At 38.9% G+C, this 23,841-nt stretch overlaps 1 protein-coding gene across 1 annotated transcript in view; it reads right to left on the bottom strand.

Annotated features, from left to right (window-relative positions):
* ARHGEF6 (Rac/Cdc42 guanine nucleotide exchange factor 6) overlaps positions 1 to 23,841 on the bottom strand; it is an 82,130-nt gene that overhangs the window by 6,567 nt on the left and 51,722 nt on the right. Inside the window, exons 7-16 of the mRNA XM_069462804.1 lie at positions 20,956 to 21,094; positions 18,412 to 18,471; positions 16,245 to 16,391; positions 9,363 to 9,449; positions 8,495 to 8,573; positions 7,346 to 7,491; positions 6,145 to 6,270; positions 4,563 to 4,583; positions 3,281 to 3,374; positions 1,520 to 1,609 (exon numbers count right to left, since the gene is read on the bottom strand). Coding sequence (XP_069318905.1) covers positions 1,520 to 1,609; positions 3,281 to 3,374; positions 4,563 to 4,583; positions 6,145 to 6,270; positions 7,346 to 7,491; positions 8,495 to 8,573; positions 9,363 to 9,449; positions 16,245 to 16,391; positions 18,412 to 18,471; positions 20,956 to 21,094 — 989 coding nt within the window. The remainder of the gene's footprint in view (positions 1 to 1,519; positions 1,610 to 3,280; positions 3,375 to 4,562; positions 4,584 to 6,144; positions 6,271 to 7,345; positions 7,492 to 8,494; positions 8,574 to 9,362; positions 9,450 to 16,244; positions 16,392 to 18,411; positions 18,472 to 20,955; positions 21,095 to 23,841) is intronic.

The raw sequence follows: 23,841 nt of genomic DNA, 5'->3' as shown, positions 1-23,841 counted from the left end.
TAGCATTTGTACCGTATTAGGTATTATAAGTAACCTAGAGATGATTTAAAGTATACAGGAAGATGTGCGTAGGTTATATGCAAATTCTATGCCATTGTATATCAGGGACTTGCACACCCTCAGATTTGGGAACCAATCCCCCAGGATACCGAGAGCCAGCTGTGAGTGGACAGCAGAGTGACTGACTCGGAATGAATGCAGCAAGAGCTGAGAGCAGTCAGTGCTAGGGAAACAGGACTTCTAGCTGGAGAGGGAGAGAGGGTAGCAGGCCACTGTGATGCTAAATGGCCTGCTGAGTGCCAAGCACGGTGCTAGACACTTTCCACATGACAAAAGCAGGCTAGGGAGGAGAGCCGAAGATGTGCGTCTTTCAGCTAGAACACTTTCCTCGCACCTCGAAGCAGATCCATCAACTGTGTCGATGTGAAAAGAGGTGATGGGGAAGGAGGCGAGATCGGATTTTGTATGAGGGATGCTTCCTGTGATGTCTGCTTGTCCCCCTCTCTTTCCAAGTTTTCACGATAAAAAAACCACTCTCACTTTCCTCTCCTGGCTCCTCGAAACTTGTTATCAGAGCGGGGCATGCCCAAAGCCACAGCCAGGTTTTGTCTGTGAAGCAGAAAGTGTGACAGTCCCCTCTTCATGGTCAAAAGTGTCAACTTTCACATCGAACATTTTCCTCATGTCAGCCTTAGAGAAGTGTTACTTTGAAAGAATATATCAAAGTAATCTAACAAATCCCCTCCCACACTCAAGAGACTGGGTCAGTGGCTATCCAAAATGGAGCGCTATGGAGTATTTATTTCTGATGCAGATGCAAAAACGTCACAAAAGGTATCCTGAACATTTATAATTAATGGAAGACAAAAGACATAATTGATGTGACCTGGCTTTTAAAAAGCACAAGGATGAATCAGAAAACTTTATCTCGATTTCACTTTGTAACCTGAAAGTTGTCTGGGGAAATACCCTTACCTATTAGCTCCCTGATAAATTTTATACATTTTGAACAAGCCCTGCTAAGCAGCTACATTTCCAGATTTTCAGAGCAACTTTGAAACTTGAGTTTGGTGAAGCATTGTTCGCTTAAATATGCAGCTGATCAAAGATAGTATTTTGACTTCCTTTCCAAATCTGCCTATAAGAAGAGATTAGCATCAGTTCACAGACACAGGAACTCTCTGGGCTCTTTAATTCCTAACTAGTGTTGGTGAAGGTATCTGGGTGCTTCAAAGGAGAATGACTTTAAAAAAAAATTTTTTTTTTCATTTCTATCACCTCCAACATTTTTACTCTTGCATCTCTCTTTCTGGGTGAAAACAACAGTGGGTAAACAAACCGCTTGGTAGCTAAAACCACCTTATCTGAAAGATGCAGTCCTGCACGGCTCCTCTGCACCGAGTCACCTGCTTTCCACACCCTGCAACCCATCTGGGCCGCTGTTCTCTTTTTCTAAGAGGCAGTGAGCAGTAAAGAAGAAACATCGCTCATTAGAGAAAGTAGTTTGGGGGGCACCTACTTGAGCCATGGCCTTGTTGAAAATTGGCGCTGGTGCAGTAGGCTTCAATCACTTTAAGAATCTGAGCATCCTCTTCAAGAGCAGCTGTACCTGTCAAATTTAATTAATAATGACTTTTCATAGGTATATGCCTCTTAGACCCTCAAAATGATGCAGTGCACTACCCTACTGCCAGGGACTGGCTTCTCTGACCAGTAGTGTTTCTGAAAGGCAGGAGAAAGAGCTGTCCAACCCTTGTGACAGCATCCCCACAGAGCTCTGGGGTCAGCCCCAGCAAGTTCAGCACAAAGGGGGACCTGCTTTTGAAGCTCAGAGCTCCAACTTGGGGGGTCCTGTCAGTGGTCTCTCGGAGGCCAAAATCACAGCACTGGGCTTGGTGCTGGCTTCAGCTCTCATACACAACAGCCTTCTCCTCCTTTACATTTCAAGGCTCACCTTCTCTAGGAAGCTTTCCCCTGTTAACCCCACCCATTTTTCCATCCAGTCAGCAGAGTCACTGATTCTTCCTCCTCCCTTCTCCCCCTCCCAACTCACTTTTGAAATGACTGGATGTCAGCACCCTATTAACATGCCAATGTGCGCACCTAGGTGGAGGATGGGGGATGGGGCATGCCAAAGCTGTAGTCGAGCAAAGATTTATTTAAGCTATATTTTCCTTTTTCTTTTTTTTAAATCTTTTGTAGAGATGAAGTCTCACTATGTTGCCCAGGTTGATCTTGAACACCTGGGTTCAAGCAATCCTCCTACTTTGGCCTCCCAAAGTGCTGGGATTATAGGCGTGAGCCACTGCCTCCGGCCTTACCTATATTTTCAAGTGATACACACAGTTCTGTCACCTCTTTGTGATACATCACTTACTCTTTCACATGTATCCCAAAGAACCTTGTTCACAGCCTTGTAGCCAAATATGTCCATATCGATTGGCTAAGCAACCTTGTAGTCTGCCTCTAAATCAAGCCATGTTTCTAGATGTCAGCAGTGTAGTTCCTTGGCTAATTGAGAATAGCACTGAGCATCAGACTTCCAGAAGGATTTTAGCCTTCATGTCTATTTAGTCTGTCTCTATACAGGAAAATATCTCAGGCATCAGAAAGTACAAGGGGGCCGGGCGCGGTGGCTCACGCCTGTAATCCTAGCACTCTGGGAGGCAGAGGTGGGCGGATCGTTTGAGCTCAGGAGTTCGAGACCAGCCTGAGCAAGAGTGAGACCCCGTCTCTACTAAAGAAAAATAGAAAGAAATTAGCTGAACAACTAAAAATATATATAGAAAAAATTAGCTGGGCATAGTGGTGCATGCCTGTAACCCCAGCTACTCGGGAGGCTGAGGCAGGACGATCACTTGAGCCCAGGAGTTTGAAGTTGCTGTGAGCTAGGCTGACGCCACAGCACTCTAGCACTCTAGCCTGGGCAACAGAGTGAGACTCTGTCTCAAAAAAAAAAAGAAAGAAAGTACAAGGGAAAAAAATGTACCCATAGCACATGGGTCCCTTTAGAGGTTCTAAACCAGTTGGAGTGAAATGTTCAACACAAAAGTGGCACAGAGGATGTCTGCCTAAGATGACGTGAAGTGCATGCAGCAGGAAGCAGCTTATTCAAAAGTCTTAAGAGGTGACCAAACCTTTCCATACATTTTTTTAATGTAACAGATGATGCCAAGAAAAAATTGCTCTAATCATCTGCTTTTAAAAAAATTCTCAGGTAAAAAAAGATTCTCATGTTAGTTCATCCATAAACAACTTTCAGAAAGTAGAAAACACATACTTTTCCTAATCACATATTCCTCCTCTGATGGTTTTCTCTCAGTCTTTCTTTTATGAAGAAACTTCTTCATCGTTTTGGGGCTTTTACTAGACTCCTGTAAGGATAGAGGTTTCTTAGTGAATTAAAATTCTTTCCCCAAAACAAATTTAAAAGAGCAAATGAAATTAAATAGAATGCCTCTCTCTTATTTTGACAATCTCAGTTAGGAGTACATCTAAATTTAATTCTATACACATCAAAAATGGCTCCAGGAAACTCAAAAGGGTTAAATAAAACAGAGGCAATGACATTATCCTCTTGATTTCCATAGGAGTGAGAATAAGAATGGAGTGTGCCTACTGAAGATGTGGCAGCTTCTCCACGAGGCCAAATGCCTTTAGGGTACCATCTGCAGAGAAAGTAATAGATGTCAACCCTAGAAAAATAGCAGCATTTCTAACTTGGTTTATGTTCTCCACTGATACAGTTTTAAGGGAATTAAATATCAATTATAACTACTAATATAGTATTTATCACTTTTCAAAGACCTTCAAAACTATTTAAATAATTTCTCCTTAGCAACAGTCCCACAGAGAATATAATTTCCATTTGTCAGATGGGAAAGTTAACGCAGAAACTAAGTAATTTTCCCGCAGTCAGAGAGAAGTCAAATGAAGGATTTCCTGATAAATAATTTTGGGTTAGGAGTAACATACCCACAGCCAAGCTTAACCATACATAATACAAGGCTGTATTTTTAATTAATAGATAAAAGAGATGGAAATTATTGAATTTGCTTTTGCTTTATGAATAACTAGCATGTCGGGGAAAGTGCTCATGATCAGTATCCAAGTAAATAGATTAGGATCTTAGGAAAAAGCCCTCTTGATCATCTTATCCCAATCTTCCATTCAATGTATATACATGAAGCATGGATAATAATTAGTACTCTAAAAACATATAAAACAAAGAACTTAATTTCTTTCACTTAGCCACAGTGATCCACTCAGACTTAAAAACAGACAGACATGAAAAATTCATGTGACATAAATAACAGGAAAAAGCAGCACTTAAAAAACAGGAAAATGAGCATCTTAAGGCAGTATAAGATGATATTTTCATATGTTTTCCACACGAGCCTGCATTTTGAAGAAAATACTTACATGTCAGAATTGCATCTTCATATTTTAGCCACCAATTATAACAACGGACAAAACAAGCATAAAGGAAAGCTTCATTCATCAAAGGTTACAGCACAGCATTATGATGTAACTGTAAGCCAAAGATATTGTTCTACCCTTACCTTTAAGATATAAGACATCCTCTAAAATGAATATGTAAAGAAAGAGAAGATGAGCGTGAGAGGTCGATGGTTATAATGACCAAATCCATTTATCAATAATTCTAAAACAACATTTGAAATGTTAGTGTTATCATAAATTACACAGCGAGAATATCATCACATTTCCCACATTAGTTTCAGATGCGATATCATCATGCAAAAGCCCAAGGAATACAGTTCTGTGCAGAATAACAAATGCTGAAAATAACTGAAATAAACACTGTATAGTAAGAATATATTAATAACTCTCTTCCCCCAGCAGAAACAAAGTGATCATGCCTTAGTTTTAATAGATTAGTTATGTGAAGGATTAAGTCAACTTTACCCTTCAGAGCTCACCTTAATTTGAATTTAGTAAGTGACAATTACAAAATATCCATCATTAAAAAGGGGACCTAGGTAACTATGAAGTAGCACTCCTGGTTTAGGTAATCAAAGAAGAAAATCGGATGATTGTAAGAATTGCAGGTAAATTTCCAAAGCAAATCTGTGGGACTGTTTCCTGGCCAAATTCTAAATAGAGTTACATCATAAAGAGTCAGCTCAAAAGTTATTTCTCCTATTACGTGGTGAAAGGATCAAAAAATCCTCCAGTGTCCAAATATTGTCCTATTTTTACTGCACTAAGAGCTGGTGGCAACAATTAATTGAAACAGAAGCATGGTGGTTTAAATCAAAACACACTCAAAATTGAGCTAAGTCTGCGTCACTCATCAAAACACACATTTGATGTAGAAATATATGCTGCCTTTGCACCACAATTCTAAGACTCATCACTGTCAGAAATTTCATCCTCACTCAACAAGGCCTATTTAAAGAACAGTTACTGATAAATGAGAATCTTTTCTGAAATCTGAAATAATTGAAACCGGTCAGGGATAAAGCCACTGTTTGGATGGAAAAGTAACGCTCCACACAGTTACAGAAGCTAGTGACTGACATTTCCTAACTTCAACTTCGAGAGGAAAAACAAAACCTTGAAATCCCCACACTACCCAAATATCAAATGGCCTTTAAGGTTGTCTCTGAGAAGCCTCTTTTTAAAAGACATTCCTTTCATTAAATTCTTTTCCCTTTCCAACTGTAGCAAATATCACTTTCATAGTTCAAACTCATAGCTTGGTCCCATAACACTTTACTGATATGGCTTAAAAGATCAAAATGATCCAAAATGCAGAATTGGGTCTGCTTGGTCAGAAATTCAACTACAGTGAAGTGGCTCTTGTTTGAGGTGTGTGTACATCATTTACTAATTTAGAGAATTATCCTAATAATCATAAAGGTAAACCAGAGGTGCTTCAGGAAGAGACTGGGGAAACTCACACAGTGCACAAAGACCCTGTGTATAGTCAATAAATATTTGTGATGGATAGCAGGGAAATGGAAAATTAAGAAACAAAAAAGCTACTCTGAGTCTAGCAATTCCAGATTGACTGACAAATATCACCTATCATAAATTCTAGCACATTCCCACAGAACTACTTGCAATAAGCTACGAAATCAACTTGTCAGAAGCATTTTATACCGTATGTAGCAAAATTACCTCTTTATAACCTAGTGCTGCTGATGGTCTAAGTGGAGGTGCAGGTCGTAGACAACTTAAACTCCACGGTTTTATAATTTGAGGAGGCTCCAAGGGTCCTCGGGGCTGTCCAGTAGAGCTAAAAGACTGGGAAAATGTCTGATGAGATGTTGGCAATCTGCCATCTGAACCCGACCTTGTGCCACACAGTGAGAGAACAACAATAGCTTCATTGGATCAGCAAAGTCAGCCATAGAAAGGGAAAGATGGAAAAACAAAAGTCTCCAGTTTGAGAACTGGTACTTTCCAGTCAAGATTATGGGGTCTCTAAGGAACAGCACAAAATTGACTCAACATCCCATGATCCTGTCCTCTCTTTCTCTTCTGGAATTTCATTAAAGTCTGATTTATGTCTTCCTCTGTAAGGGAGGACAGTGGAGTAACAATCACCATTTGAGTTCAGTATGTGTTTGGTGCTCTATTAGGTACTTAAATAGGTTATTGCATCAGAACAACCTAACACAGAGGCTCAGCAAAGTGAAGGAACTAACTAGTAATTGGCAAAGCCAAGATTTGCACCCAGATCTGATGCCAAAGCCCATGTTCTTCCCACCACAACACACAGTGCTCAAAACTGGAATTTTGGCATCACAGGTTTGAATGTTAACAAACAACACAGATATCTTCCATCTCACTCAGCAGGTACAGTAAAAATCTCTTCAATTCAAATTCCATGAATTCTAAATTTGTGATAACCCAGAAGAAGACAATGCTAAAGGTTTGCCTTTGAAGAAGTTTACTGAGCAAATGTGAGAGCATGAATGAGATGGCATGGCGATGTTTAAGTACTTAGGGAGGCAAATTATTCATTTTGACTTAGTACATTGTTAATATGAGAATAATGGTTGCTCATTAAAATAAATCTTATTTATCACTAAAACATCTTAGCAGGACTTTTGGTTAGAAATACTTTGCTAGCAGTTAGTTGGAGTATCTGAATACTGTCAAACAAAACTGCACACCTCTAAGTAAAACTTTTTATTAATCTGGATGGACCTCACAAAGAGAAATCAGAATTAGTGAGGCTTAACTGTACTTTAAAATCTACAAATATAGACTACCCCAAAACTAAGGGCGTGCTCACTACTTCCTGTAAGTCTTTAGCAGGCATGATTTGACGAAAGACTCAATAATCCCTCGACAGAACAAATGGACTACTTACAGAATGAGCACTACATGATGATGATGATGTTTTGGATAATGAACTGCTCGAAGCAGGTCCTCTGATCAGTCTGTTCAGCTGTTCCAACCATTCCTGGAAGTCCTGATTGTTGTTGCAATGGACCACAATTCTCTCTGTTGTGTTACCTACATCACCCAATTATGAGCATTTGAAGACAAAAAGCCAGGAAAACCCTGAGCTTGTTTCATTCATAAATATACTTCACACAACTAGGACTTGGGGTCTAATTTTGGGGGGTTTTCACACCTATGGGATAACCCTGTTGAAACTTCTGTATCAGGAACAGATATGCTGTGATGGTAAAGTAAAGGCATATTCAGGTCTGATTTAGAAAACCATCCTGGATTTCAACTATTTACAGAATCTTAGAAATAGTGTAAAACTTCACTATACATGAACTTGCAAACTGAAAATTTAAGCATATAGTCCATTTAGTAGTTCATAGTCTAAAATGAGAATATTGAACTTTGATATTAGGAACAAGATCCAACTAAGACTGGCTACAATCTTGGGGCAAACATCAAACCTTAGGCTTTTTATCAGGAAAGAAGCAGGTAAGGCCTGGGGCCATGACCTCAGTCTCACCCACTGTGTCCTGTCAGCTCAAACAGTACAGCCATTGCATGTAAATCACACAGGCCTCGCAAAAGGGCTAACAGGCCAAAATGTCAGCGGCCATTACTGAGGCCTGGCATTTTGCTCAATTTGTGAAGACAGTTTCACGGCTTTTCAGCACTTTTTAGAAACACAACCAAATCTTGCTAATTCACAGGCTGACGATAAGATTGCTGATAAAAGTCCACATCTTTGTCTCCTCTGTCATCAGGGGACAGACGGGGAGAAAATGACATTTACATCAGTCCATTTCGTTGTTCCTCAGCTCTTGAAAGCAGCTCTTATGCAACAGAAGATTGAAACTAATGGCAAAGCCGAGACTTCTGAATGGCCAGATTTCTCTGTTCTATCACTGTACCCTAATTATCCCAGGAAATGGAATAGACTTTTCCATGGCCATGTAAAACTTACTCATGAACTATATCACAGAAAATAATAGCATTTATTTATTTAAACTCCACTTCATTCCAAAAAGGATTTGAAGTAGCTACATAAAAAGTGAAAATTACCTACCTGTGATTTCAAATGTGCAGTCATTCCCTTCAATTTCATCTAATCTAGTCACCACCATTCCTCCTACTGGCATTTTTCCCTATCAGAAAAAGAACATTCCCATTAATTCTATGGTTATACGTGTCTCTACTTATTTCACTTAGATTTTCTGACCCTCTCAGCAATCACTGCTGAATTATGGCTAGACATATTTCTCCAGTCTGTCAATAGATAATGTGTCCCTGATCTAAATTTTAATCAGACTAAGAAAGCAAGGGGAAAATGTGGGTTGTATTCAGCTAAAACACCCTAAGCCATAAGACAGGGATTTATAAAACAGTATACTTTTCTAACTCATTTTCATGAGAATCAGTAAATAATGTAAAGTCTCAAATTTTATAAAAATGAGTAATTGGCAGGTCAATATATAACAGCAATAGTAATTTGTGATACTCTATATCTTCGAAGCAGACTGAGGAAAGTTTAATTTCCAAGGAATTTAATAACTTACATCTTAGAAACCTGAACCATGTGATGTGACTGTAATAACACAATCATAGGAGGAGATCTCAGCTTCATACTTTCCCAGAAATAATAATATCAGCCTGTAAATTGCTGCTGCTAATTTATCTTGGAGACTGAGATTTCCATTTATACATCCCAGCTCATAACAAGAGCAGTGGATACTCAAGATAAACTCATTGTGCTAACACAAAGGTCTTTGTTCTAAGGAACATCTGCTCTCATAGCTGTTTAATTACAATGAAGGGTCAGAACATTCTGCCTCTTCTCGCTTGAGTTTTTAATGCCGTAGTGGAGATACTGCATCTGGACGGAAACCTGTTTTCATTGCGGGTCCTGTTATTTTTTTTATATGAAATTTACTAACCTGATAGATAAAGCCACTCATCCGAGGACTTGCAGATAACATTATCAAGATATTTGAAAATAATATAAGGTACCGCTCATCTTTTTCCTGAGAGGGAATGAACAATATTAAACAGAGAATAGAGATTGAACATTTGTTTGTTAAGAATTTCTAGAATCACTGCTTTATAACACAGATCTCACATAATCAACCGAGACATTAACAGTGATTTTTAAAAACTGATATCCTAGCAAACAATATTTGGTTATATAAAAACAGTAATTTTTGAAGAGATTCATTTGAAAAGTCATGCAATATCAGGATATTTCCATTTAACTGAAAATACTTCAGCATTATACTAGTCTCCCTTTTTTGTACACACGTTTAAAGCAAAAGCTCAAACTTTGTATGTTAAAAAAAAACTATCACTGCAAGACAATGACCTTTTTGGACTGGCCTGCTTCATTGTGAAACCATTAATATAAACCGTTCTGTGTAAAATAAATAAAAATAAAAACTGTTATCCAACTTAATAACACAAAACTAGTTGAATTCTACTTGGACATACTTGGAATTCTACTTAGACATTTACAGTTTATCTCTCTCCTTCCTATACATAACAATTAAATTAAACAGAATGCTAGAATAAATGGGCCTGACTGACATGTACAGGACATTCTACCCAAAATCCACTGAATATACATTCTTCTAATCAGCTCACAGGACATTCTCTAAGATTGACCATATCCTAGGACATAAAGCATGTCTTAAAAAATTTAAAAAAATAGAAATTATACCATGCATCTTCTCAGATCACAGCGGAATAAAAGTAATAATGAACCTTAACAGAAATTCTCATTCCTACTCAAAGTCATGGAAGCTAAACAACCTTCTCCTGAATGTTCATTTTATAAATGAAGAAATCAAGATGGAAATCAAAAGATTCTTTGAATTAAACGACAAAGGAGACACAACTTATCAAAATCTATGTGACACAGCTAAAGCAGTCCTGAGAGGAAAATTCATTTCCATAAATGCCTATATCAAAAAGATAGAAAACTTACAAATAGACAACCTAATGAATAGACTCAAAGAGCTGGAGAAAGAAGAACAGACCGACCCCAAACCCAACAGAAGGTGAGAAATTATTAAGATCAAATCAGAACTAAATGAAAAGGACAACAAAAAAACCATAAGGGAAATTAATAAAACAAAAAGTTGGTTCTTTGAAAAGATAAACAAAATAGACACACCTCTGGCTAGACTAACCAAGAGCAGAAAAGAAAAATCTCTAATAACCTCCATCAGGAACACGAAAGGAGAAATCAAAACCGATACTACAGAGATACAAGATATCATCTATGAATTCTACAAAAATCTTTATGCACACAAACTGGAAAATGTGGAGGAAATGGACAAATTTTTAGAAACACATAGCCTTCCCAGGCTCAACCAAGAAGAAATAGAATTCCTGAATAGACCAATATCAAGAACTGAAATCGAAACAGCAATAAAAAACCTTCCCCCCCAAAAAAAGCCCTGGTCCAGATGGGTTCACACCCGAATTTTACCACACCTACAAAGAAGAACTGGTGCCCATCCTACATAAACTATTCTCCAAAATCGAGAAGGATGGAATTCTCCCCAACACGTTTTACCAAGCCAACATAACATTGATACCAAAACCGGGAAAGGATGCAACAAAAATAGAAAACTACAGACCAATATCTCTTGTGAATATAGATGCAAAAATTCTCAATAAAATCCTAGCAAATCATATCCAAGTGCTTATAAAAAAAATAATCCACCACGACCAGGTGGGCTTCATCCCAGAGATGCAGGGATGGTTCAACATACGCAAATCTATAAACGTAATTCACCACATAAATAAAAACAAAAATAAAGACCAAATGATCCTCTCAATAGATGCAGAAAAAGCATTTGACAAAATTCAACACCCTTTTATGATAAGAACACTTAATAAAATAGGCATAGACGGGACCTACCTAAAAATGATACAAGCCATGTATGACAAACCCACAGCCAACATCATACTGAATGGGGAAAAATTGAAAGCATTCTCACTTAGAACTGGAACCAGACAAGGCTGCCCACTGTCCCCATTACTTTTCAACATAGTATTGGAAATCCTCGCGAGAGCTATCGGGCAAGAGATCAGAATCAAGGGAGTCCAAATAGGGAAAGAAGAGACCAAACTCTCACTCTTTGCTGATGATATGATTTTATATCTGGAAAACCACAAGGATTCAACCAAGAGACTCCTGGAATTGATCAATGAATTCAGTAAAGTCTCAGGTTACAAAATCAATACACACAAATCAGAGGCATTCATATATGCCAATAACAGTCAATCGGAGAACAAAATTAAGGACTCAATAACCTTCAAAATAGCAACAAAGAAAATAAAATACCTAGGAATATATTTAACTAAAGAGGTAAAGGACCTCTATAGGGAGAACTATGAAACACTGAGGAAGGAAATTGCAGAGCATGTAAATAGGTGGAAAACCATACCATGCTCGTGGATTGGAAGAATCAACATTGTTAAAATCTCTATACTACCCAAAGTGATCTACAGATTCAATGCAATCCCTACTGAACTACCAACATCATTTTTCACAGATACAGGAAAAAATAATTATACACTTTCTATGGAACCAGAGAAAACCCCATATAACAAAAGCAATTTTAAGCAATAAAAACAAAATGGGAGGTATTAATTTGCCAGACTTTAAACTATACTACAAGGCTGTGGTTCTTAAAACTGCCTGGTATTGGCACAAGTGCAGGGACACAGACCAGTGGAACAGAACAGAAAATCCAAATATAAAACCATCCTCATATAGCCATCTAATCTTTGACAAAGCAGACAAAAACATACTCTGGGGACAAGAATCCTTATTCAATAAATGGTGCTGGGAAAATTGGATAGCCACATGTAGAAGACTGAAACAGGACCGACAGCTTTCACCTCTCACAAAAATCAAATCACGGTGGATAACAGACTTAAACCTTAGGTGTGAAACGATTAGAATTATAGAAGAAAGTGTAGGAAGGACTCTTACAGACATTGGCCTAGGCAAAGAATTTATGAGGAAGACCCCTAAGGCAATCACAGCAACAACAAAAATAAATTAATGGGACCTGATTAAATTAAAAAGCTTCTGCACAGCCAAAGAAACAGTCACGAGAATAAACAGACCACCTACAGAATGGGAAAAATTTTCGCATACTACACATCAGATAAAGGACTGATAAAAAGAATCTATTTAGAACTCAGGAAAATCAGCAAGAAAAAATCAAACAACCCTATCAAAAAGTGGGCAAAGGACATGAATAGAAATTTTTCAAAAGAGGATATAAGAATGGCTAACAAACATATGAAAAAATGCTCAACATCCCTAATCATCAGGGAAATGCAAATCAAAACCACAATGAGATATCACTTAACTCCAGTGAGAATGGCCTTTATCAAAAAGTCCCAAAACAGGCCGGGCACGGTGGCTCACGCCTGTAATCCTAGCACTCTGGGAGGCCGAGGCGGGTGGATTGCTCAAGGTCAGGAGTTCGAGACCAGCCTGAGCGAGACCCCGTCTCTACTAAAAATAGAAAGACATTATATGGACACCTAAAAATCTATATAGAAAAAATTAGCCGGGCATAGTGGCGCATGCCTGTAGTCCCAGCTACTCGGGAGGCTGAGGCAGTAGGATCGCTTAAGCCCAGGAGTTTGAGGTTGCTGTGAGCTAAGCTGACGCCACGGCACTCACTCTAGCCTGGGCAACAAAGTGAGACTCTGTCTCAACAAAAAAAAAAAAAAAAAAAAAAAAAAAGTCCCAAAACAGCACATGTTGGCATGGATGTGGAGAGACAGGAACACTCATACACTGCTGGTGGGACTGCAAACTAGTGCAACCCCTGTGGAAAGCATTATGGAGATACCTTAAACAGATTCAAGTAGACCTACCATTCGATCCAGCAATCCCATTATTGGGCATATACCCAAAGGAACAAAAGTCATTCTATAAAAAGACACCTACACCCGAATGTTTATAGCAGCACAATTCACAATTGCAAAGATGTGGAACCAACTCAAATGCCCATCAATTCATGAATGGATTAGTAAACTGTGGTATATGTATACCATGGAGTATTACTCAGCTATAAGAAATAATGGTGATATGACATCTCTTTGGTTCTCCTGGAGAGAGTTGGAACCCATTCTATTAAGTGAAGTATCCCAAGAATGGAAAAACAAGCACCACATGTACTCACCAGCAAATTGGTTTCCCTGATCATCACCCAAATTCACATTTGGGAATGACACCAATTGGGTATCAGACTGAGGTGAGGGGTGGGGGGAGGGGATGGGTGTATACCTACATGATGAGTGTGTTGCGCACTGTCTGGGGAATGGTCACGCTTGAATGTGCTGACTCGGGGCGATGGGGGGTGGGGGGAGAGGATGGGGGTATAACTACATGATGAGTGCAATGCGCACTGTCTGGGGAATGGACACGCTTGAAGCTCTGACTCGGGGGGATGGGTGGTACATGGGCAATATATATAACCTGAACTTTTGTACCTCCATAATAAGCTGAAATTAAAATAAATAAATAAATAAATAAAAATAAAAACTGATATCCAACTTAATAACACAAAACTAATTGAATTCTACTTGGACATAGACATTCACAGTTTATCTCTCTCCTTCCTATACATAACAATTAAATACAAATAGCCATGCTTGTCTCCCAAGCATGGAAGCCTGAGAAGTCACACAGTTTACACAGCCAGTGAAATATGCTAGACCAGGGCACAAAGTAAGTCTCTAGGTCCACAAAAATGAAAATATATTTTAGTTTGAAAAAATGGCAAAATGAAAGCATTTTCAGGTGATGGGAAATTTGTTATGCTCTAACAAGTATGTTAAAGTCTTATTCATAACATTATTTTTAATCATTAAGAACAAGATAATTATTGGACTCACGTAAAATAGAAAAGTATATTTTTCAACGCCACTAAAGAAAAGAAGCCTTTTTATATGAAGGCTTCTCTGAGCCCCTTAGACAGATATGTAAAAATCACATGTGGCTTATAGGCCCAACCATCTCAGCTACAGTTATCCTTATACCTGTCTCCATCTCCTTCTTCCCATTTGAGAAGAGCAACCCTTCCAGGCTAACGATTCTAACAAGTGCTTTGAATCTCTCACAGCTTCCTCTTGCTTGGTTTCCTCTCCTCCATCTTCCAGCAGCCTCTCCTCCTTTACTAGCTTTTCCTCTTTTGCTTTTAACATATGCACATCTCCTGTCTTAAGAGGCCTTTGCTTGTCCCATGTGGCTCCTTATACATAATATCCCATTTCTTCACATTTTATTGCCAAAATACTTGCTGTCTTCATTTTCTTGCCATTGATCCCTCCCTAACTGCACCCCCAACTGCTCTCTCTAAATCATTGATAACTGCCTTCTAGCAAAATCCAATGGCTTCCTCTTGGTCGTCACACCCCTTGCCCTCTGAACCTTCTGTGGCACTCAGCACACTGACCACTTTCAAATGCTCCCCCTGGAATTTCCATGACACCACACTCCCCAGTTCTCTATCATTCTCTTTGTCTTTTTATTTTCTGGCACTGATTCTTCCTCCCTTCACCCAAGAGGTTTATTCCAAAGGAATGAATGACTAATAGTTAGACTCACTGCATTAACCTTCCCTGGGGTATCTACATTTTAAATGAGATTGCTTATTAACCTAAAGTCATGAATCTCTGCCAGAGATATGTCAGGGAACATAGGAAGATGTTTTGGGAGAGGGAAGACAATTCTAACACCCCATAAATCATACCAGGTGACATAATCAACCTTTCTCCCTCACCCTGACCCCTTCCTAAAAGAAATAATCCATCTTCAGCTCTCTGTGCTTCTCTCTGAATATTTACTTCCTAGGAAGGCACATCTGTCAGGGACATCTAAATCTCTGCCTTTAACTGTGACCTCTCACCCATATTTCCATAGTACTTTAACAGCTGCCCACAGGACATCTCCACTTGGATATCTACAGTCACTTGAAAGTTAACAGGTCTGAAGTTACATGTATCATCTCCTCTAGCCCATGGGCCATGACTTCTGTTGACTTTATCTTCTAAAGGTATCTCGGATTTGCTCCTTCTGTTCCATTCCCTCTGCCACTACCCTGGTCAGGGGCTGCGTCTCACTTTCCAGCCCTGCTGGCCTTTCTGTTTCTAGTCCCATCCCCTCCAGTTTACCTGCCATGTATGGTTGTCAGATAGTGTCAAACACCCCTTTCTACTACTCCAGACTCTTTCATTATTTCCTACTGCCTGCAGCATCAATCTGAACTACTCTTACCTGACTTGGAAGGTCTTGCACAGCCTGACTCTACCTGACTCAATCAATCTTTTCTTTCACTATACCCAACATGCTTTCTGCGCTCCCTGGTTTCCTTACTGTCCTGCACGTTTCTATTCTCTCCTGAGCAAGGAATGACCTCTACCTTATGGGATGCCCGCCTTTTCTTTTCATGCCTCCCCTCCTCAAGTCCTAGTTCCGTAAGGTCCTCTTGATCTCTCCCTTCTCTGAATTTCTATGGACTCTACTGTTGAGATCACAAAACCAGACACTATTTGGTTTGTTTTCTAGTTGCAACATGTGTTTTAATCTGTTTTTAATGAGTTCTTTGAAAGTAGGGATCATTGCTCGTTCTTTCTTCCTATATCCCACAGCACCTAGCAGAGTGTTGGGCAAAGAATAGACACTCGGTTTCTGATTTGAAGGTTCTAGCATTTGACCCTGATGGAAGAATATAGGAAGAAACATATGAAAGACGGAAGAAATGATGTTGAGATTTGAAACACCTTACCTCACATGTTCCATACTGCACCATTACTTGTGACATAAAAATCACGTTTCCCAAGGTTTTAATATCCTCCCCTTCCCATGCCTGGATAGGTTCGGAAAGTATCTGCAACTCCAGCTGTTTTCTCTTTCTCAGATCTTGGCACTGCCCCTACAGAACCAAAGCAGAACATGATGGAATAGGAATTCTTATGAAACAGACCTAAGACAAGATCAAAGTAAGATGTGGCTTCTGACTCTTGGATACCCACTGAGTCTCTATTCCTCACCATGAATCCCACAACCATATCTATTCCTGACAGACAGAAAGATCCACTACCCTAAATGTCTAGCCTTGATCCCCAAAAAATTTTACCAGAAAGGGCTAATTTTTATTTTGCCAAGGCAGCAAAACATGCCAGAAGGGGTTTATTTCTCCCTCCCTGTAAAGGGCATGGGAAGGCAAGCAGCCAAATCACATCAGCCAGAGACAGGAGAGCACCCAGTAGCTTCAGATGTGCTGGTTGGTTTCCCTGCTCGAGCCCTTCTCCACCTTGTCTGTCTTTGCATAAAGAGGGCTTTAGTTACAAAGCAATTGTATTTTTCTAACATATTCTCAGTTTCCAACAAGGTAACATCCTGAAAATAACAAAAATCAAAAACAAGACTCCAGGAATAATAGAAAAAGAGAAAATTAAATTCTTTATGCCACAGTGAATCACATTGATCTTATAATGAAACACAGGCACTGCTGTACTTTGTTTAGGGACCAATAGTAGCACACTGTGAAAAAATAGTAAATTAATTTGTATTCCTAAAAGGATTGGAAAAAGAGATACAACTGAATTTCATGGTGACAAACTGAAAATTCAAACCAAGAAATAATTTACAGTTTTCCAACACTATGTGGAATATAAATGCTATATATATACTATATATATATTGGGGTATATATATGTAATATATACATTTTTTAAATCAGTGCTTCAGAAAGTGTGAGGTTATCTTAGAATACTTTAAGAGCATGCATTCCAAATTGAGTGCAAAAATAAGCACATGGTTACCTATGTTACTGTTTCCAAATTAATATAATGTAACAGTGTTTTGGGATATGTTTTCTATAAAAAATCTCTGCTGCCCTTTTAGCTAAATGGAGACTTGAAGAAATAAATTCACTGTATACATATTTTGGAAGCATCTACAGTAGGAATAAATATACTACAACTACCAAAGCAAGTTTTACAACATAATCAGAAAGGAATACAGGTTTTTCAAAAAGAGGCATTTTATATTCCCATTTACATAGGAAAAAATAAGACAACCACAAATTATAATGCTGTTCTATTAGCTTGAGCCATGCAAAACTGCCAATATTTGGACTGTTTTGACCTACAACAACAGCAATTTTAACCTAATACCTTAATCTGGTCTTCAACTTGCTGTTTAACCATGGACACGTCAGTTACTGATCTTTCAACAGCAATGAAATGAGGTGATAAGTGAATGTTGCGTCACAACCTTACAGAAAGGATCAATAACTAAACATTCACCCAAGTCACTTAGAATTCTACAGAAATAGCTGAAATGAAGCTAAACTTCATCAATCACCCCATATAAAGTTTTCTTTCCTTCTAAAATGGCACCAAGTGGTTTCACATCAGTGGGTTCAAGAAGACACATTAACCATCATGCTGAAGATACAAGATTACAGGTACCTTTGATAGCAACCGAGATAAAGCAATTGTATTTTAGTAGTTTGGTTTTTTTTTTTCCTTTTAGATTTGATGAGGGATTTCTTCCTCATGTGCAAAGAACGAACTCACACCTTTTAGCGTAAATAGTTGAATCCAGTATTGATGCCAATCAGTGAATGACGAGTTACACAGACATAAGGTGAGCAATGGGGGTAAAGACAAAGAGACAAAAGGAAACCCCCCACCTACACACCAATGCTTAATGTGGCCGAGACTGTAAATGTGATTGCTTTATACCCTCGGCCTGGCAACCTTTCATAGGTAAGCATGATTTTTGGAGCACAAAATTAAATGAAACAATCACTGCACTACTGTCATGAAAGCTTATTGTTTCCATTCCAAAGACCTTTGCATAAGGAAAGAAATGTTACACACAAATCACTCTCTCAGGAACAAAATATACAAAATGGAGGATTATAATTTTAAAGCATCACCTACCATGAGAGTTTTGAATGCTATGATTGCTTTCAGAATATCTTGATGATCTGGATGAGTATCCTATCAAAGGAATACATTTGAAAACAATATTAGAAGAGAATGGATCAGTAGTTGCCAGGAGTTGGGGGGCAAGGAAGGTGTGGCTACAAAGAGACAGCAAGAGAGAATTTTGGGGGGTGATAGAACTGTTCAGTATCTCAATTGTGGTGGTGGTAACAAGAAACTATACCTGTGTTAAAATTTAGAGAACTGTGCACTAGGAAAAAAAGTCAATTTTACATACGCTAATTTAAAAATTAAAAAATAGAATAGCAGTTGAGCGTTTGGAATCTCAACACACCCAATTATTAGGTGATTAAGAAATTAAGACAGTTGATCACACATGATATAGTTAGTAACATAGCAAGTGTGGTTATTGAGACAAGAGTTCCCGTTTCCCTTTTTGTTATTACACTTTGGATAATAAATATTTCATAATAAAATATAGTAACTAAATAATTATTTGGGGGACATCATTAGGTCACGTTGTTGGTAGATGATAAGAGGTAGGGAATTGTGGAAATGGAGGGATAATTAGGGAAAAATCAATCTAATCTCATTTTCTAAAATGCCTCCATTTTCTCTCAGCAGTATCAACATGGCAGATGGGAAAAAAATTCCAAGTTTCATACCATGTGCTCCTTCTTAAGCAAGGCTTTTACATACCGTCTGCAGTTCCATGGTACTTGCAACCCTGAAAAGTGGACAGGTTCAAAAATGGCTTTGAGGAACCCCACAACTTCATAACTGTTTATGAGGGAAGATAAATATTCTTGGGGGGTAGATGTGTATGTAACATTGGGGAATATGAAGTGTATAGGTGTACCTAACCCTGGGCATGTACGAACGTCTAACCCTTGGAACTCAGCTAGAGTAATGGGAAGATCAAATCTCCTGCTCAACTAGACTCAGGTGATAAAATACAGAAGTGAACAAATTAGGTGTCTGATCCAAGCCAAGGATGGCATTGCTCATGAAAAGAAAGGCTATACTCCTTTGTAGTAAAATTTATCTTTACCAAAATCAGCTGACAACTGAGAATTTCAGGTTCTATTCTACTGTTAGCCAGAAGCCATGACACATGATCAGAAATCTGGAGAAAGTGTCTTACTCAGTGCTGAACTAATATGAAGGGTGTGTATTATCTGATGGTGGGAAGTGAAAGGCAGTCAAAGACATGTGACCAACAGCAAATGGAGGCAGGAGTAGAAACAGGCTCCACTACAGGGAGGGCTGAGATACAGGTGTTCCAGGCAATAGGAACATCTGGGATTTTTTTTTTCTCCCCCAACTAAGTGCATATTTGTATTTCAGCACTGAGCAGTAACAGAAACTAAGGCCACTAATTTCCGGATTTTTGTGATAAGCAAGGAGGGGTAAACCTCAAACGGTTCAGCCAACTGGTATAGCTTATGGAAAGACATCCAGAGGTCAACACCTTCCCGAGCCCTAACTGAAATTTCATTCTGGCAGGCTTTACTCACCAGGTCCCCACTGCCTCCAGCTTTCAGGCAGGTCAAACACCCTGAGAATGTGGTTTCGCTCAGAGTACATGCTTTCAATCCTTACAAACGCTGACAAGCCCTGTAGAATGCACCCTATTTCTTTAAAGATAATCAAACCCTTTAAAACCTCAAAACCTTTCCCCAGACACAGGAAGAGCAACTAGGGTAAATGCAGCCTTCCCCAGCGGGCCCTCCTCTTCCGCCCACACTCAATCCCCCATGCACTATCACGAAAGAACAGCTCATGGAACTAGTGCTGCTTATTGGTTTTTAATAACAAGAGGGTTTGGGCTCTTGATGAGAAAATATTCAATTATCAGGCTTCGTTGCAAAATCTTAATATTTAGAAAGCATTACAGCTGTGCCACAACTGTTGCAAGTAAAGTGTAATTGGATAAACAAAAATGTGAGGGGACTTTGATATAGATGCATTGATGTATGGAGAGATACCACTAATATTGTATACCATTTATTAATCTCTCAGGAGTATCAGAATCTTCCATTATAATGCAGTCAGGAAGCTGAATGATTGCAGTATTCTAGAGATAAATATTCCTGTCTATAATGAACACGTTCTCTGTTTTTTCTGATGTTGGTTTGCTTTATCTCCCACAATAAAGTTGGTTAATATACCAAACAACAGAAGATTTCTTGGTCTGATTTTGACTGAAACACCATCTACAGATAAGAGGGCAAAGGGAAAACTAAGTCAACAAGTGAGCACAGATTTGAGGGAAGCAACAGGACCAAAGCTTGGAAGAGAAGAGAGGGGAGGGAGAATGATCTTGAACATTTGGTAAGAAAGAATGAGATCTTATTTTGCTTCATAAAGAAGAAAATTAGAAGACCGAAAACAGGGAAGATCAGATACAGTAAATTTTGAAACCCAGGCATATTCTGGATTCCTCTATCAGGCTAGTTTGGAGGCAGACTGACTGCTTCCTCCAGAGCAGAGGAACATACTTGGCACATGAGCTTGAAAAAGCTCATCTTCCCTTACCTCCATATGCCGTTCCAACTCTTGCAAGAGAGTAACATACTTTTCCAGTCGCATGAATGGTTTGCTGAGGCTTGTTGTTAAAATGAGGATACCTGGACTAGATGCACCTTGATTTTCCATAAATTTGTCCAGATCATCACTAGCAAAAGAATGAATACAGTGTTGTTATTGCTGAATATCCCATGTAAAGAATTGTCCATATTTTGCTGTATTTCACACAGTATAAAACCAAATAAAATGTGTTTCACTAGTCCAAATGCTGTTCCATCCATTTCAGCTCAATTCAATCAGGCTTTATTCAGCTTCTCCTATGCAATCAGCACTGTGCCCAGACACTGCTAATTCCTGGTGTCATTTACTCACTCAACAATTACTGACTGAGCATCTACCAAGTGACAGGCTCTGTTCTCTGATGGGGATACAGCAGCAAACAAAAAAGTCCCCACCTTTAAGGATCCTGCACCCATGGGCACGGGGTATACAACCTACCAGATGGCCTCAACCTCAGGTTTAAAAAACAGATTTTCTTGATCACTTCAAACATTCTAGTTACTGGCTGGTCAGGTGTCAAGGGTCGCAATTCACCAAGTGCTCCCTATCACCCGCTTGTAATTCTAGAATCAAGTCCTACATTCAGATAGCAGCATGTTTGCATGACTAACCACAAACTCACTCAGCCTAGGATCTCAAACCAGTGCAGCAGGTTACCCAAACCCTTCCACAAGGCAGCAACATGGGGAAAAAATTTATTAATACTTTATGAACTATGTCCTATAAATGTCTAATTCTAAGCTGGTGTTTTCTCTTCCTCCAGGTTGCCTCCTTTCTACCAACACGGGTGTCGAATCCTGGGGCTGCAAGATCATTTTACATTTGAGCAAAATATTATTAGAGAAGAAAACCTGCTGCTTAACTGACAGCAAATTTTGAAACTTTTGCTTGATCACCTCCTTGGTTGGCCACGCATATCAGTCAGTCACAAGTCTTTTGGGATCTGTTCATTCCTTCCCATTCTTACTGCCACTGTCTTAGTTCAGGCCTCCAGCTCATCCCACTAGGCTCATTTCAATAGACCAAACGGTCTCCTGACTTCCATGCTTTTTCTGGGCCCTGCAGACCACCACTTTAGTCGCTTCGCTTTCCCACTCAGGAACCTCTGAGTGCCTACAAACTCAAGTCTTAACTTTTTACACTCCTACTGGCCCCACCAACGTTTTTCACCTCTCCACTCCAGGACTCCCTACTGTAGAGTGACCTCCTTATTCTCCCTAGAACACATCATAAGCCGTGGTTCCCAACTGTGCTGTGCTGCTATAGGTTGTGAAGTGTGTTCAAAGAAACTCGCTATCAGTAACAAAATGGTAGGGGGCTGGGAATGGAGTGGATTGCATGTTATCCCTATTAATAATAGACACTGTCCCTCCTTGGGCTTTTGTGAGCAGCAGAGAAAAGGAGGTAGTTTTAGCTAATGTAGCAGCAGCCTTGAGTCACGCAGTATCATACATATGACAGGGGGAAAAAAAACCGCTGGGAATGGCTGCTTCAATGAAAGCAAGATCGTATCTGAGCGATCACATCTAATTGCCGCTGACCATTTTATCAGTTTTTGCAGTCTTGTTCTGGAAGCAGCTGAGGGGAGGGAAGTGCCCTAGACTTGAAGTCATAAAACAGATTTGGTGACCCTGGATGAAGTGCCTGAGCCTCAATTGAGTCATCTGTAAAAGAGAGATAAAACCTACTTCTTAATAAAAGTGTGAAGATTAAATATTGGGAGTTTTAAGGCTACTATTTCATATTAAGAATTTTACAAGCATTCATTCTTGTTTAATATTCACAACAACATTTCAACATAGGTATTCCCCCCATTTTACACATGAGAAACCTGAGACCCAGGAAGGGTGAGTAACAGCTAACAAGGGGCTAAGGTGGGATTCATACCCAGGTCTGAAGCCAAGCCTTGGGTCTCATCATGATACCATACTGCCTCTCTACAGGAAAGTACAGTATTTTGTAAACTTTACAGTCAATGGATGCATTTTTATTACTCTTATTATGATTATTCCACACAATTACCTTGTTAACATCACATCTTTAAAAACTACCAGTACCTGTGATTTCCAACTTAATGAAAATTGAATTGATGTTTAATTTCCAACCGAGAGCATAAAGTGCATAAAGAGGTTTACAAATTCATGGCATATTAAATATAATTAGGGAAATAGCTCAGATTTGGAGAGTGCATTTGAGTAGAAATGTAATTTGGAGAAAATCACTTTCCTAATTTCTTTTCAATTTGGTAAACAAGTCTTGTTTTTTTCCCCATGACTAAATAACTGCCTGCATCCTCAACATTTTACTCTAATTGATGCACGAGTTACAGCAATTAAAAGCATATGTTAATGTGCACTTTGCTATTACTTTTCATGCAGCAGTCCAATTTCTAGGTTTGCTAAATATTATAAAAAATTCAAAAAATTTTCAACATAACATGAGATCACTATTTTAGATTAAAACACTGGTTCTTGGAAAGAAAAGAAAATTTTACTACTGCAAAAAAAGAACAAAACTGTCCTATAAAGCCCATTTATCTATGATAAAATAAATTCTAAAAGACATTTTACTTAGCCAAATAAATGTAATACACAAATATAAATTGTTATACCAAAGAACAATCTGTCTTTAAAATGCAGTTTTTATACAGCCAGTCCAAAATGGTAATGGGCTAAGATTTGCTTTTCAAGGTTACCATGTTCTGTATATGGGATGTGATACAATAGAAGCAGTTCTCAATGTACGAATGCTGTTTAAAACTCAGCACATTTGCTTCATAGAATGCATGATGGATGGGGCTCTGGTACAAACTGGGTTAGGATGGAAAGCTGAAGA

The sequence above is a fragment of the Eulemur rufifrons genome, chromosome 30 (assembly GCF_041146395.1).
Source record: "Eulemur rufifrons isolate Redbay chromosome 30, OSU_ERuf_1, whole genome shotgun sequence".
Taxonomy (NCBI): domain Eukaryota; kingdom Metazoa; phylum Chordata; class Mammalia; order Primates; family Lemuridae; genus Eulemur; species Eulemur rufifrons.
Note: the sequence above shows the minus strand (reverse complement) of the source record. Positions and strands in the feature narration are given on the sequence as shown.